The 15,142-nt window shown below is 37.9% G+C and overlaps 1 protein-coding gene across 12 annotated transcripts in view; it reads right to left on the bottom strand.

Moving 5' to 3' along the window:
• adgrl3.1 (adhesion G protein-coupled receptor L3.1) overlaps positions 1-15,142 on the bottom strand; it is a 1,303,645-nt gene that overhangs the window by 65,089 nt on the left and 1,223,414 nt on the right. For 2 of the 12 annotated variants that reach the window (XM_051927733.1, XM_051927732.1), the window contains one exon: positions 627-678. The exons of the other annotated variants lie outside the window; for them this stretch is intronic. In XM_051927733.1, coding sequence (XP_051783693.1) covers positions 627-678 — 52 coding nt within the window. The remainder of the gene's footprint in view (positions 1-626; positions 679-15,142) is intronic. 12 annotated transcript variants of the gene reach the window in all.

Genomic DNA, 15,142 nt, shown 5'->3' with positions numbered 1-15,142 from the left:
TATTGCCACTGCAGACCTTTATGTTGCTTTAAATGTAGCTATCATAGACAAAACAAATTTCCAGGCAAAGAAAAATCAAATGGAAACTAATTAACTGTTAATGTGAAAGGAGAAAAAGTAATGCTTGGCACTGACTCTGTGACTAGACTGGCAATTAACTAAAGTTATTATTATTTAAAGTTAGTTATCCACTATGTTATTGTCTCTTAATGAATAAAAATCAGACATTATAAGACACAACCCTTGTTTCAATTTTGTATTATTAACAATAAATATAATGGGTTTTTTTTTATATTGTCTTTTTATTTTAAAATGAGTCATTTAAACAATTATGTTTCACAATACTGTACTTATTAAAAGGAAAACCAAATGACCCACTTACTGGGGATAAAGATTAACTACTTAATGAAGAATCCAAAATAATCATTTTTAAATTACAATAGAAAAAAACAACATTTTATTTGAAAAACCCTAAGTGACTGTTAGAGAATTTTATATTTATATGTATGTGCCAGTATGAAACATTTAAATTATATAGATTTATATAAAGAAAAATAAAAATTAATAATTCTTGTTTTTCCCTTTGTTAACTCATAAATTAAAGAAAGCAAATTAAGGTTAATTACATTTGATAAGATATGTTTAATTTTACTCCCATACTTGTCTCTCTGTAGGACTCTAAACGACAGCATGAAGAAAAAAAAGAAAAGAAAAAGACAATTAAGCATACAGTGAGAAACAGCAGAAACATGAACAAAACCAAATAGATGATGTACAAAAAACACTTTACAAAGCCCACATTTGTCTTTTGGCAGTCAAATGTTCACATTAGTTTATTATAGTTATGTTAACATAAAAGCAGAAAATGGTTTTGGCAATTTCTATACAGTATATGTACTGTATATACTGGATTGAAGCAAGTTGTTCAGTGAGACAGTTCAGAAATTTGTATAGAACCTTTATTACAAGCACCATCAACAGGCGATGATGAGATAGAGATAGAGATAGAGATAGAGATAGAGACCGTTCAAGGAAAATAAGAAAATATATACATTGGTTCAGATATATATACTGTATCGGTTCGGATACTTTGGTTTGAATACATACATTGGTTTTAATACATCCGTTCAGATATATACTGTATATCGGTTCAGATATATACATTGGATGGGATACATTGGTTGAGATATATACATCGGTTTGAATACATCCAGTTAAATATATACATTGGTTTAGATACATTGGTTGAGATATATATAAATTGGTTTGCATAGATCCGTTCTGATATACAGTATATACATTGGTTGAGATACATTGGTTTGGATATATACATTGGTTTGAATACATCCGTTCAAATATATACATTGGTTGAGATACAGTATATACTGTACATTGGCTGATATACATTGGTTAGGATATATATATTGGTTTAAATAGATTGGTTTAGATATATACATCCGTTCAGATACATCCGTTCAGATATATATATTGGTTCAGATAGATCCGTTCAGATATATACATCGGTTGGGATTTACGGGCAGGCACAACATGGCCACACAAGTTTAGCATCTCCTTTTCACTTCATCATTGCTTTAACACTGTTGTCATTATTGTGCATATTTTATACAAGTAGCATATGCCTGTCTGTCGCGTTTTGTTTCGTAAGCCGTCTTGGTTGGGGGTCCTCGATTTCAAAGCACTTTTTTTCCTTTCATTATTTAAAACACTCACACAACTACCTGCCACCTCGCCCCACTCCGTCCTGCCCCGGCTTATTGTATCCGCTTCACTCGCTCCCTCTTGTCCCTCCCATGACAGGTTCTTCTCAAAAGCTGAGTTACCAGGAAGCATTGATCCCAACTGCTGTACGTCACATTTTTTCACCTCATGAGACGCTGGGTTATCATTGACCGAAAGCCGCCCAGTGATTTCTGTTATTCCGTATTGGCAGCATTTCATTAAAGGGCGATCTGTTTCATCAAGGACATTAGTCCTGTTTGCTGAAAGGATGTTATGGGGGAAAACACTGGAATAGCACTGTTTCTTCTGAATGTTTATCAGTGATCAGGGATCAGAATGATCAGAATATCCCTGCTTCACAAATAACAGGTGTTTAACTGTTTTTATAGTAAAACTGACAAAACGACACACATGCACACACACACTCAAACTCACAAATCATGGGTCACACACACTACTGATCATTTTTTTCACCCCATAAAACGTTAGTTCATCAAAGACAGAAAGCAGCGTGGTGATTTCTATTATTCCTTATTGGCAGCATTTCATTTAAAGATGATTCACGTCAAGAAGGAGTAACAGTCTCTTATTTTGACAGGACTTTTTTTTTTTTAATTTTGTATGCGTAAGCACTCACACATGCACACGCTGATACAAGAAGAGAATATGTAAACTGGCCTATCTAAACGGATTTATAGTGCTTACGCCTAAAAAAAAAGATCATCCTGTCAAAATAAGAGACTCTTTCGCCTTCTTGACGTGAATCATCTTTAAATTAAATGCTGCCAATAAGGAATAATAGAAATCACCATGCTGCTTTCTATCTTTGATGAACTAACGTTTTATGGGGTGAAAAATATGATCACCTCTGACAGATACCCTTAATCAGTAGTGTGTGCGACCAACGATTTGTGAATTTGAGTGTAGGTGTGTGTGCGTGCGTGTGGGTGTGCGTTTGTGTCTGTGTGCGTGTGCATGTGTGTGGTTTTGTCAGTTTTACTATAAAAACAGTTAAACACCCGTTATTTGTGAAGCAGGGATATTCTGATCATTCTGATCCCTGATCACTGATAAACATTCAGAAGAAACAGCGCTATTCCAGTGTTTTCCTCCATAACATCCTTTCAGCAAACAGGACTAATGTCCTTGATGAAACAGATCGCCCTTTAATGAAATGTTGCCAATACGGAATAACAGACGGGCGGCTTTCGATCAATGATAAACCAGCATCTGTTGATGTGAAAAAATGGGAGGTACGGTGGTTGCGATCAATGCTTCCTGGTAACTCAGCTTTTGAGAAGAATCTGTCATGGGAGGGACAAGAGGGAGCGAGTGAGGTGGGTACAATGAGCCGGGGCGGGACGGAGCGGGGCGAGGAGGCGGGTATCTGTGCGAGTGTTTTAAATAATGAAAGGAAAAAAAATGCTTTGAAACCGAGGACCCCCAACCAAGACAGCTTATGAAACAAAATGTGATATGCTACTTGTATAAAATATGCACAATAATAACAACAGTGTTGAAGCAATGATGAAGCGAAAGGGAGATGCTAAACTTGGGTGGCCGCGTTGTGCCTGCCTGTAAATCCCAACCGATGTACATATCTGAACGGATCTATCTGAACCGATGTATATATCTAAACCAATCTATTTAAACCAATATATAAACTATATCTAAACCAATGTATATCAACCAATATACAGTATATATCTCAACCAATGTACTGTATATATTTGAACGGATGTATTCAAACCAATGTATATATCTGAACCGATATATATATCTGAACGGATGTATTAAAACCAATGTATATATTCAAAGCAATGTATCTGAACCGATATATATATATCTGAACCAATGTATATATTTATGAACCAATCTTTTTTTCCTGAACGGCCCCTCATAATTATATATATATATATATATATATATATATATATATATATATATATATATATATATATATATATATATATATATGGGTGGGCAAAGGTAGATTTACAGTTGCAGGTTATAATTATTACAATAGCTTTTGTAATTTTGTAAATGCTGAAATTGCCAGCTTTCATTATTCATTATAATACTAAGAAGACAAATAGTACAAATAAATAATAAAATAACTAAGAAACAAATAATAATACAAGAATAAACTCTGTGTTTTGTCTACTCACAGCTGTAAACTTACTATTGCCCACCCACATATACTGTATATTATATATATATATATATATATAAATAAAAATATACCTGGACACACTATGATGCAGTATACAAAATGCATTGCAAGTACATCAAATATACCAATACTGAATCACTTGTGAGGAGCTCAAATTTAAACGTTTTGGTGTTAAAATCTTATTTTTTTAGTTTTCTCTCACTCTTTTTCTAAACACCTTTGTTTTTTAATTTAAGATGTTTACCTTTAAGATTTTCTCGTTGTGGTGGCTTTGTACCAGCTACAAAAAATTATCAGATTTTAAGCTCAGTTAGTATAGACATTGCAGAGATGTTAATTGTCAAGTCATTTTCTAACCCACTTAATCCAGACCAGGGTTGTGAGAGGTGAGGGGATGTGGGGGTGGTGTTGGACTCTATCCTAGCTATCACAGAGTGCAAGGCAGAAACAAACCCTGGACAAGGCGCCAGTCGACCGCAGTGCAGATGTTAATTTACTTAATGAAATGCACTGTTTACATAAGATAAAAAAACAAACTAGTTTGCATGAGTGTTGTTTAGGAAATGTGCACAAAGGGGTGGCTGCAGTGGCTCGAGCCTCTGCCCCTTTCTCCTCGTTGGCCCAAGTGCCTTCCTCTTCCGCTAAGAATGTACACCTCCTTTTCTTTGTAAGAAATGGAGAAAAAAGAACGATAAGCAATAGTCCTTTATAAAGCTAGGTATCCATGGAAATAAAGTGGGGTCTTTAACAAGAGTGTCTCCACCAGGTGGAATGGGTACTAAAAAACTGCACAATTAAAAGTATTGTTACTTTGACAAAAATTTGCTTAAGTAGACAAGGAAACCACTCAAGTAAATGTAACAAAGGATGATATGAATTAAATGACTCAAGTAAAAGTACAATTTAGTTACTTTAAGAAAAATATTAACCTACATTAGTAAATATTTTAACTATATATGCCATGCTTTGGAAAGCTTAAGCAGACTAGACATAGCAATACAATAGATTTTATTTATCAAAAGTCATATTCATGAAGTACTGTATATACAGATACACACACAACTAGAAAAAATGTACTGCATATGGCAACTAAATTTCAGACTGGAATTATTATGTACATTTCTAGCAAGGGTGTAGTAAGCAACTAATACAAAGTATCCTTAATATACAGTAACTTAACAATGTAGTCCATAGTTATTAATTACAAACCATCATTTGAGACAATAAATGCTTCTGTGGAGAGAAAAGAAAAACTTATATTTTGGCAAATAAAGTTTTGTAGTAGCAGACACAAGCAGTATTTACATCCATACAATAGGCGTTTTAATAATGCTGACATTACGCAAGTAGAAATAGCACAACACCAGCATAGAAGCAAATATTAGTAACTCAAATTCATGTGGATTTGCAGCCTTTCCTCAAATACACGAAAGTCTTGAAAAAGAAAAACTTCACTTCTTTACTTCCACGAGTAAATGGCCAGTGGGCATCCTCCTACTGTCAATAAGGAATACTTCAGAAAATTTACACAAGTATTTGCTAAGTCGTTTCCTCCAGGTGCTCTGGTTTCCTTCCACAGGAGGAACCGGTTCTGTTTATCTTGACTAAGACATGCAGGGTAGGTGCATTGGCGATCCTGAATTGTCCCTAGTGTGTGCTTGGTGTGTGTCCTGCGGTGGTTTGGTACCCTGCCCGGGACTGGTTCCTGCCTTACGCCCTGTGTTGGCTGGGATTGGCTCCAGCAGACCCCCGTGAGCCTGTGTGCAGATTCAGCAGGTTGGAAAATGAATGGATGGATGGATTTGTTAAGTCTACTTATACCAGGACAGCTCACTTTGTCATTGTATGTGTTTTCTAGAATTTTGGAATTTCACAGTCCACACAAACTGATTTTATTATTGCTTCTTTAAGTGAACATTGTCAAAAGATTTTGTTTTTTCCTTTTTGGCAAATAGATGAGATAGCAGGCACTTAACAATATTCACAGCTGTCCATTATAGTAAGTTAGGTGGATATCGCTATAATTAAACAGTAAAGTATAGATGTAGATGAGATTTGCTTTTACTTATGTTTTACTTATGACTCTGCTGGACCCTTGAGCAATGCCCTTAACCTGCAATTGCTTCCTCCTGGGTATGCCATTAATCTGCATCTGCAATCTCTCTCTCATTCTTTCCTAGGGCACGAAACAGAAGCAGAAGCAGAAGCAGACAATGGCCGACAGTGAGATGAATCACGTTGCCGTCGTCGTAGAAGAACTCCAGGCACTCGACAAACAGATTCAGAAACTCCTGTCCAGACGAAGGTACCTTAGGGATTTGAAGGCTCGGCTGCTGGATAAACCATCCTTGCCATCTGAAATCAACCTAACATCAACCCCACGTTGTGCCGCTCAAGTAAGCTTCACCCCCGCACCTTGTAGGAGCGACGATGACGACACAGACGAAGACCTCGGCGTGTTTCAGCTATGCAGGCGGGGGTTCAAGGCTAGAACACCTCCATCAGCACAGGCGAGCATTTCGACCCAGAACCAGTTCGACCCTCTCAGCATCCCCAGTTTGCCTTCAACCCCGGGTGATGTAATAGTGGTAGGTGATTCGATTGTTAGAAACCTCAATATCGCATGCCCTAATCGGAAATCTTTTGTTTCTTGTTTTCCCGGTGCTCGTGTCCGAGATGTGATGAGACATGCGCCGACAATCTACGAGAAGCACAAGAAGAGGGCAGTTGGATCCGTTGTATTATACACCGGCGTGAACAACGTAAGGCACCGACAGTCGGAAATTCTCAAGGCTGACTTCGCAGCACTAATTAAAGATACGAAGGAGAGGACCCCATCAGCAAAAATCTTCATTTCGGGTCCACTATCTCTCGTCAGACGATAAAATGATACTACAGTCATCTGCTAGGATTAAACAACTGGCTGAAAGGCTTCTGCGAGAACCAAGACATCGGGTTCATCGACAACTGGGACCTCTTTTGGGAAAGGCCGTGTTTCTTCAAGCGGGATGGCCTGCATCTGAATAGATTCGGCGCCCGGGTCCTCTCCGAAAACATCGCTAAGGTAAGTTGTTTATCTTGACTATCTATTTCTACTCTTAATCCTTTCCGTAATCCTATTGCTGTGCTAGGACATGATAATTGCTTAACAAAGTCTTCCGTAAAAGTGCACAACATTAATACTTTAGTAACCAATCTCAATGCACGTAGAAAATCTAGGCAATACGGCATAAACACCAATAATTTAATTACAATTACTACTTTAGATGAACAATGTATTAAACCTATAAAAACAGGCAATAGATTAAATAAAAAATATGCACAGAGCGGCACTAACAAAAATAACTTAGTTCCTGTTCCAAATATCAATAACGCACATAGTATTCATCTCTGCCCCTCCGAAACATTAAATATGGCACTATTAAATGTTAGAGCTTTAACTAACAAGACGTTTTATCAACGATCTTATTAGTGATAGAAAAATTGATTTTATTGCACTAAGTGAAACGTGGCTTGGCTCTGATGGCGCAGCTGTTTTAATCGAATCTGCGCCTCCGGATTACAGTTTTACTCATGCGGATCACCAAGGAAAAAGAGGCGGTGGCCTAGCAAACATTTACTCGAGCCGGTTAAAGTGTAAAGATGTCAGTTTTGGTAAATTCAAGTCCTTTGAGTATCTCACCATTGTTATTCATGGAGATTCTCACGTTCTAGTATTATCCGTGTATAGACATCCTAAATTTAACGCGTCTTTCTTTGAGGAATTCTCTGACTTAATGTCAATTTTAATTACAAACTATGACACACTCTTAATAGTCGGCGACTTTAACTTTCATATAGATAATCAGTGTGACCAAAAAGTAAAAGAATTCATGAACCTCCTGGACTGTTTTGATTTGAGACAGCTCGTTAATCAGCCTACACATAAAGTAGGTCATACGTTAGACTTAGCAATTACTAAAGGACTAAAAGTTGATGTAAGGCAGGTCATTGATATTGGTCTATCAGACCATTTTCTTCTACTATTTAATGTAGAAATATTGATAGAAAACATTCATGAGAAGCATATTGTTAAAAAACCCTTCTTTGACTCATCAGCAGCTTTAAAACTTACAAACATTCTAAGCAATCAGTCTGTTTATAGTGCCAACTATAATAGCGAGGATAATGTAAATAGTAAGGTGGAAAGATTTAATACTAAAGTGAGAGCTGCTGTTGACATAGTTGCACCTGAAAAGACAGTTAAAAAATCTTCTAGCATTGTTATACCATGGAAGACCCAAAGAGTGTCTGATCTAAAGAGAACATGCCGTAGAGCTGAGCGTGAATGGAGGAAAACTAAACTAACTATCCACTATGAAATATTAAAGGTTAAAATAACAGAATACAATAACACAGTCCATCTTGAGAGGTGCTGCTATTTCTCTAAGATTATAAATAACAATTCTAGTAATCCCAGAGTCTTATTCTTGACGATTGATCGTCTGTTAAACCCAGGTAACTCACAGGAATGCCTCCAAAGTACTTCCAGTAAAATGTGTGAGGCTATTGCTGTATTTTTCAATCAAAAAATTATTAGAAATAACATAGTATATCTCCCCAATACTGAGGATCCTCCTAAACCCCAGTACTCGTTACAAACAAGCTAAATTCTTTCACCAGGATAGATTTACTTGATTTACATAAAATAATTTCTCAACTGAAACCCTCCACCTGTGTCCTTGACCCAATACCAACAAGTTTTTTCAAAGAAGTATCAGGCGTACTAATTGATAATATTCTTGACATAGTAAATTCGTCATTAGACACGGGGGTCTTCCCAGTCTTGACTGCTGTAGTTAAACCCCTGCTTAAGAAAAATAATCTTGACCCCTCTGCTCTTGAAAATTTTAGACCCATCTCTAACCTGCCTTTCTTAAGTAAAATTCTAGAGAAGGCAGTCATTATGCAGTTAAATGACCACCTCAATAAACATGCTATTCTTGATAAATTTCAGTCAGGTTTTAGAACAAATCACAGCACAGAAACTGCACTCATTAAAGTAGTAAATGACTTGCGGGTAAATACAGACAGAGGCCATTTCTCTGTTCTCATCCTCCTAGATCTGAGTGCCGCATTTGACACCATTGATCATAATATTCTTAGAAATCGCCTTAGTCAATGGGTGGGCCTCTCTGGCAGTGTCTTAAATTGGTTTGAATCCTACCTGGCAGGGAGAAAATTCTTCGTTAGTTGTGGTAATTACAACTCAAAGACGCATGATATCCTATATGGTGTTCCACAAGGCTCTATCCTGGGTCCGCTGCTCTTCTCAATCTACATGCTTCCGTTAGGTCAGATTATTTCAGGGCACAACGTGAGCTACCACAGCTATGCTGATAACACGCAGCTGTACCTATCAATAGCACCTGATGACCCCGATTCTCTTGATTCACTAACACAATGTCTTACTTGTATTTCTGAATGGATGAATAGTAATTTTCTAAAGCTAAATAAAGAGAAAACTGAAATTTTACTGATTGGCAATAATGGATACAATGAGGCTATTAGACACAAACCAGATGCATTAGGATTGAAAGTCAAGACGGGGGTAAAAAGCTTAGGGGTAACTGTTGACTGTAATCTGAATTTTAAATTGCATATTCATTAGACCACTAGGACAGCATTTTTTCACTTAGGAAACAGCAAAAGTTAGACCTCTTATATCATTGAAAGATGATGAGAAATTAGTTCACGCGTTTGTTTTCAGTCGACTAGATTACTGTAACGCACTCCTCCAAGGACTACCCAAAAAAGACATAAATCGTTTGCAACTAGTGCAGAATGCAGCTGCTAGAATCCTAACTAGGAAAAGAAAATCCGAGCACATTTCTCCAGTTTTGATGTCACTACACTGGTTACCTGTGTCATTCAGGATTGACTTTAAAATTCTGCTTATGGTTTATAAAGCCTGAAATAATCTTGCCCCATCTTATATATCGGGAAACTTAAAAGAAGTGGTGAGGCGGCCTTCTGCTGTTATGCACCTAAGATCTGGAATAGCCTGTCAGTAGGAATTCGCCAGGCTAATACAGTGGAGCACTTTAAAAAACTGCTGAAAACACATTATTTTAACATGGCTTTCTCATAACTTCACTTTAATTTAATCCTGATACTCTGTATATCCAATTCATTATAACAACTATTCATGGTGGCTCTAAAATCCGTACTAACCCCTACTCTCTCTCTTCTGTTTCTTTTTCCGGTTTCTTTGTGGACCATCTACTCAAAGCACTGTGATGTTCCAACATTGATGGATTAAAAGCCAGAAGTCTGCATGAACATAATCACCAAGTCCTTCCGTGAGAACCTTAAATACAAAGAGGACTATTTCATTTATGTTAGGTAGAATGCCCAGAGGAGACTGGGCGGTCTTGTGGCCTGGAACCCCTGCAGATTTTATTTTTTCTCCAGCCGTTTGGAGTTTTTTTTTTTGTTTTTTCTGTCCTCCCTGGCCATCGGACCTTACTCTTATTCTATGTTAACTAATGTTGTCTTATTTTAATTTCTTACTTTGTCTTTTATTTTTCTTTTCTTCATTATGTAAAGCACTTTGAGCTACTTTTTTGTATGAAAATGTGCTATATAAATAAATGTTGTTTTCTCTTTATATTATTGATAATCACATGCAAAGTAGTAAACATATTTTCTAAACTTTAAAATTTCATAACAACATAGTGGCATAATTGCATAAAATTATGAAATCTGTCACTTTTGAAATTCCATGAAGGATCAATGTGGCAATGAAAGTGTTCGTTCAAATATAATTATAGAACGATAGTATATGATAACAATGTGTTAATGCTGACTTTAAGTTAACCTCCTTAGCATTAATCCCTGAGAGTCTCTCAGGATTTAGCTGTTATTACCCAATGTAGAGTGTGAAGCATGAATAACCCCGTTATCAATTTAGTGGATCAAATAACATAATGCTACAAAAAAATTAATATATCTATGTGTTTTTCCAATCTAAGGTAACTCATCAAAATTCATGAGTGGTGCAGAGCTTACAATAAACACACAATGTCATGTAAACAAGAAGCTGTAAAGCCAGTTTTAGAACAATCTGAAACTGAACCATTAGTTGAATCAAGCAATAGTGAGGATAATGCAAGTTGGTCATTATAAGTTGACATGGATAGTGAAACTGATGCATATAGCACTGTAGGATCAAATCATCATGATATGCCTGGTTAATTTAGTCACCTGAAGGTTCACAATGGTGCAAGTAAGTGCATAGCAAAAAGGCTAAATGACTGTGATCAAGAAGAAGGAAAATAAAGATTTTTGCCTCATAAGCACGGTTCATAATGCAGCAATTGTTGTTCATGTCAGGGGAAATGTAGAAGTCACTAAGCTTTGTACAATAGTAGCCTACAATAATACAATGGTGTTTATCGTGCAGATCAGACACTAGCATTGTACCCACAATACTCAAGCAACAGAAAAAATATAAGTACACAAAGATGAGGCTTTGCATTGATGACTGTTTGAAAACATGTCACATGAAGGGCCTGGACTAAATTTGCATCATTTACAGCAGTTGACACAAGACATACCTTTTCTAATAAATTTATGTTAGTGTTTTGGTATTTCCATGCTCCTATTACACATAACATTTTTTCTTGATAAAATAAGCTCATTGTTGTTAGGGGGTAAACATAATGCTACAAAGGCTACTAATCATGCTGCATAATAAAACTTACATTTTTTATGTATAGCATTTAAGTCATGCTATAATGTGAACTGTGGTATTTCATGTAATTAAATGGAAATTCCTTTATTTGCTCTTTTACCTTGTTAAGATGCATTATATTAGGAAAATAATGTATACAGTATGTGCAGAAAAGGGGGAATCATGTGTTTTCTGATGTTCTGACATAATCAGCAATCATAAACAAATATTTTTGACAAGGTCCTCAACATTATAATGCAACATTGAAATTTTCAGTGAAATGAAAAATGCTTAAATAAAAGTAGGCAATAGTGATGTGTTGTGAAAATTGTGTCTTTCGCAGTAAATATGATGTGTTTGCCAGTGACCTTGTTCATGAAATTTTTTTCTGGAAATTTTGTGTGCAGCTGGCTTAAACAATTTTTTTTTCTCCAAGCTCCTCATCCATTGTTTGGTGGGAAAGCCTCCCCACACCATACAACACTTATCCAAGTAGGAAGATAAAAATTAGCAGGAAAACTTACAAATACAGGTATGCACCTCTTAACATCCATGATATGTTATGTGAAATAAAACGTTATGTGACTTGTCCATTGTAAAAAAAAAAAAAAACATACTATATATAGTACTTAGCAAAACTATATTGGATACTGTAGTGTACCTGTTTGACTAAATACAGAGAAAGAGTGTTACCATGGTCCAGAGACGTGTGATACATGAGATTGGGAGCTGCTGCCAATGAGTTGCAGCATACGCTGTTACATGTTAACTTTTTATTTGTGAGGAGGGAAAGTTCCCATTAAAATAATGGTAGAAAGTTCAGGTTGTCTTTTGTGTTATACTGAATTTGTCTGGGGTGGCACAGGTGGTGCAGTGGGTAGCGCCGCTGCCTCGCAGTTAGGAGACCCGGGTTTGCTTCCCCAGTCCTCCCTGCGTGGAGTTTGCATGTTCTCCCCATGTCTGCGTGGGTTTCCTCCAGGTACTCTGCTTTTCTCCCACAGTCCAAAGACATGCAGGTTAGGTGCATTGGCGATTCTGAATTGTCCCCAGTGTGTGTGTGTGTGTGTGTGTGTGTGTATGCGTGCCCTTCGGTGGGCTGGCATCCTGCCCAGGGTTTGTTTCCTGCCTTGGCTGGGATTGGCTCCAGCAGACCCCCGTGACCCTGTAGTTAGGATATAGCGGGTTGGACGATGGATGGATGAAACAACAAGATATATTAAGATCAGCCCTGTGCCTGATGTGAAAGCTGACTTATTCAGTCAAGAACTTGTGTATTTGTATGATGAATGAAGTTATTGTTCACTTGTAAAGGACCAGTTTGATCTACAGAGAACCATAACAATCAGTTCCATCAGGACCCCAGGGGGTTTACTCATCTGAAATTGGCCTTAGGAAACGTTCTGGCAGAAGATGCAATGAAGCTGTTCAAATATCAGGTACATTTAGATCATCTTAAATTTGAAAAGGCTAGCTTAATATCTGAGTGTAAAGAGCTGAGGGTCCAGCCTAAGCAGACCACTATTCTTCATAGTTCTCACCAGGCCCCTGCCTCAGTGAATCAAGATACCATGTCAGGATTAACTCCATCAATTTAGAAGACCAGGGAGAGTAAGGTATTTTGTGAATACTGTAATAATGCAGAACACTACCTGAGTCAATGTCTCACTCTCATGCAGTTTAATAAGAAGCAAATGATTAGTTGGATCAAAGCAAGTAATAAATGCTGGTGATGTGGTCAAAAATACCAAGCAGCTTAGTGTACTTTAAAGAAGCCCTGTGGCTATGCAATAGAAAGCATCTCCAAATTCTTCATGATCTAAATGATCTGACAAAAAATAAAGGCTCTACATCAAGTTCATCAGTTAGACCCACCCCTTCTGAAATACTGTACCTGGACAGGCCAGAAGGCTCAAGTTGTGTCCTTCTTAAAGTTGTCAGAGTCCTTCTGCACCATAATGATCAGATTTTAGATACTTATGCTATTTTAGAGGATAGGTCCGAGAGGACTATTCTGTTTGCAAGCAGCTGCACGCACATTGACACATGAAGGGCAACAGGAGCATCTGACATTAAGAGCAATTTGTCAAGACCAAAAAGACTCCACTGAACATTTGTCTCATCTGAAATATCTCCAATATCACAGCCCCAGATGAGCTATCCTATGTTGAGAGCCTTCACTACTGAGCAGCTAAGCCTAGCTGAACATAATTACCAATCCCACAACCCTAGCCAATCTTCAGAAGTACAAGCATTTAAAAGTCTTACCTCTGCAGCCTATTCACAAATCCTGTTCCTTACTGTTAATTGGTACTTATCACCCACATCTGATCACTCTCATTTAGTCTGTAGGTCTTGGTCCACCAGGAGCCAAGCAGCAGAGAAGACCACATTGGGGTGGACTTTAAAGGTCCTGCATGGTTCCTGCAGGAACAGCTTGAACCTCAACAGTGTCTCCATATTTCATTTGTATTTGATATGTCTGATGTAATCAGAAATGTTCAAAGACTTTGACAAGCTGATACAATCCCTTACCAAAATGAGAAGCAAGTTAAAAGGTCTAGGCAGGACAAAAATGCCCTTACCCTTCTACACACTAAGACTGTAAGAGTTGTGATAGAATGAATCAATCGCTATACAACACCTTTGCTGCATAAGAAGCATATACACTACCTGCAGGCCCACAAAGAAGCTGTTATACCCACACTGAGAAATGCGGAGAAGCACCTGTTAAATAACCCATTTAAGGATTGTGACAGATAGGGGGCGCTATTGCTCCCTTGAACCCTCCGATCAAATGCCAGACACCAGGTAAAAGTCCAATAATTGAATTTATTTGAACTATTACGTGCACAAAGCACCACCACTCCACAATACTCCAATAAACACTACAATAATCAATAATAAACACTAATCAATCCTCCACTCTCCCAGACGCGTTGCCACCCTTCCACCCAGCTCAGCTCAACGACTGGGATCTTCCACAGTCCTTTTATATTTCCTGACCTGGAAGTGTTTCCGATCCTTCAGTCCACGTGACCTCCTATCACTTCTGGGTCAGATCAAAAGTCCTCTTCTTCATCCCGGAAGTACGTCATTCCTCCTGTCGCTGTGATTAAGACGTACTTCCGGGTTATAGGGCACGTAAGAGTCTCTGGGCCTCCCTGCAGCGTCCTCTAGAGGCCCCTGTGTTATCCAGCAGGTCTGCGGATGAAAACTCCATTGTCCATAATACCCTGCTGGAACTCGGGGCACCTCTATGTTGCAGGCAGGGCTCCACCTGGCGGCCTGGGGGTATTGGCCGGGATAAAAGGCCGGCCATGTCCCACAGTACTCCTCCCCCAGCGAAAAACCGTGGTTTGAAGCATCCAGCCCTGCGAGGGTCGTCTTCCTCCAGGAGGGTCCATTAGGCGGCCCTTGGCAAGGTTGATGACACACTCGTCAGAACCTAGAAGGAATTTTATAAATATGAGTTACTTGTCCCTCTGTCCTCCTAGGATAACGTCGCCATACGTGGC

Source organism: Erpetoichthys calabaricus, chromosome 5 (genome assembly GCF_900747795.2).
Source record: "Erpetoichthys calabaricus chromosome 5, fErpCal1.3, whole genome shotgun sequence".
NCBI classification, from domain to species: domain Eukaryota; kingdom Metazoa; phylum Chordata; class Cladistia; order Polypteriformes; family Polypteridae; genus Erpetoichthys; species Erpetoichthys calabaricus.
Note: the sequence above shows the minus strand (reverse complement) of the source record. Positions and strands in the feature narration are given on the sequence as shown.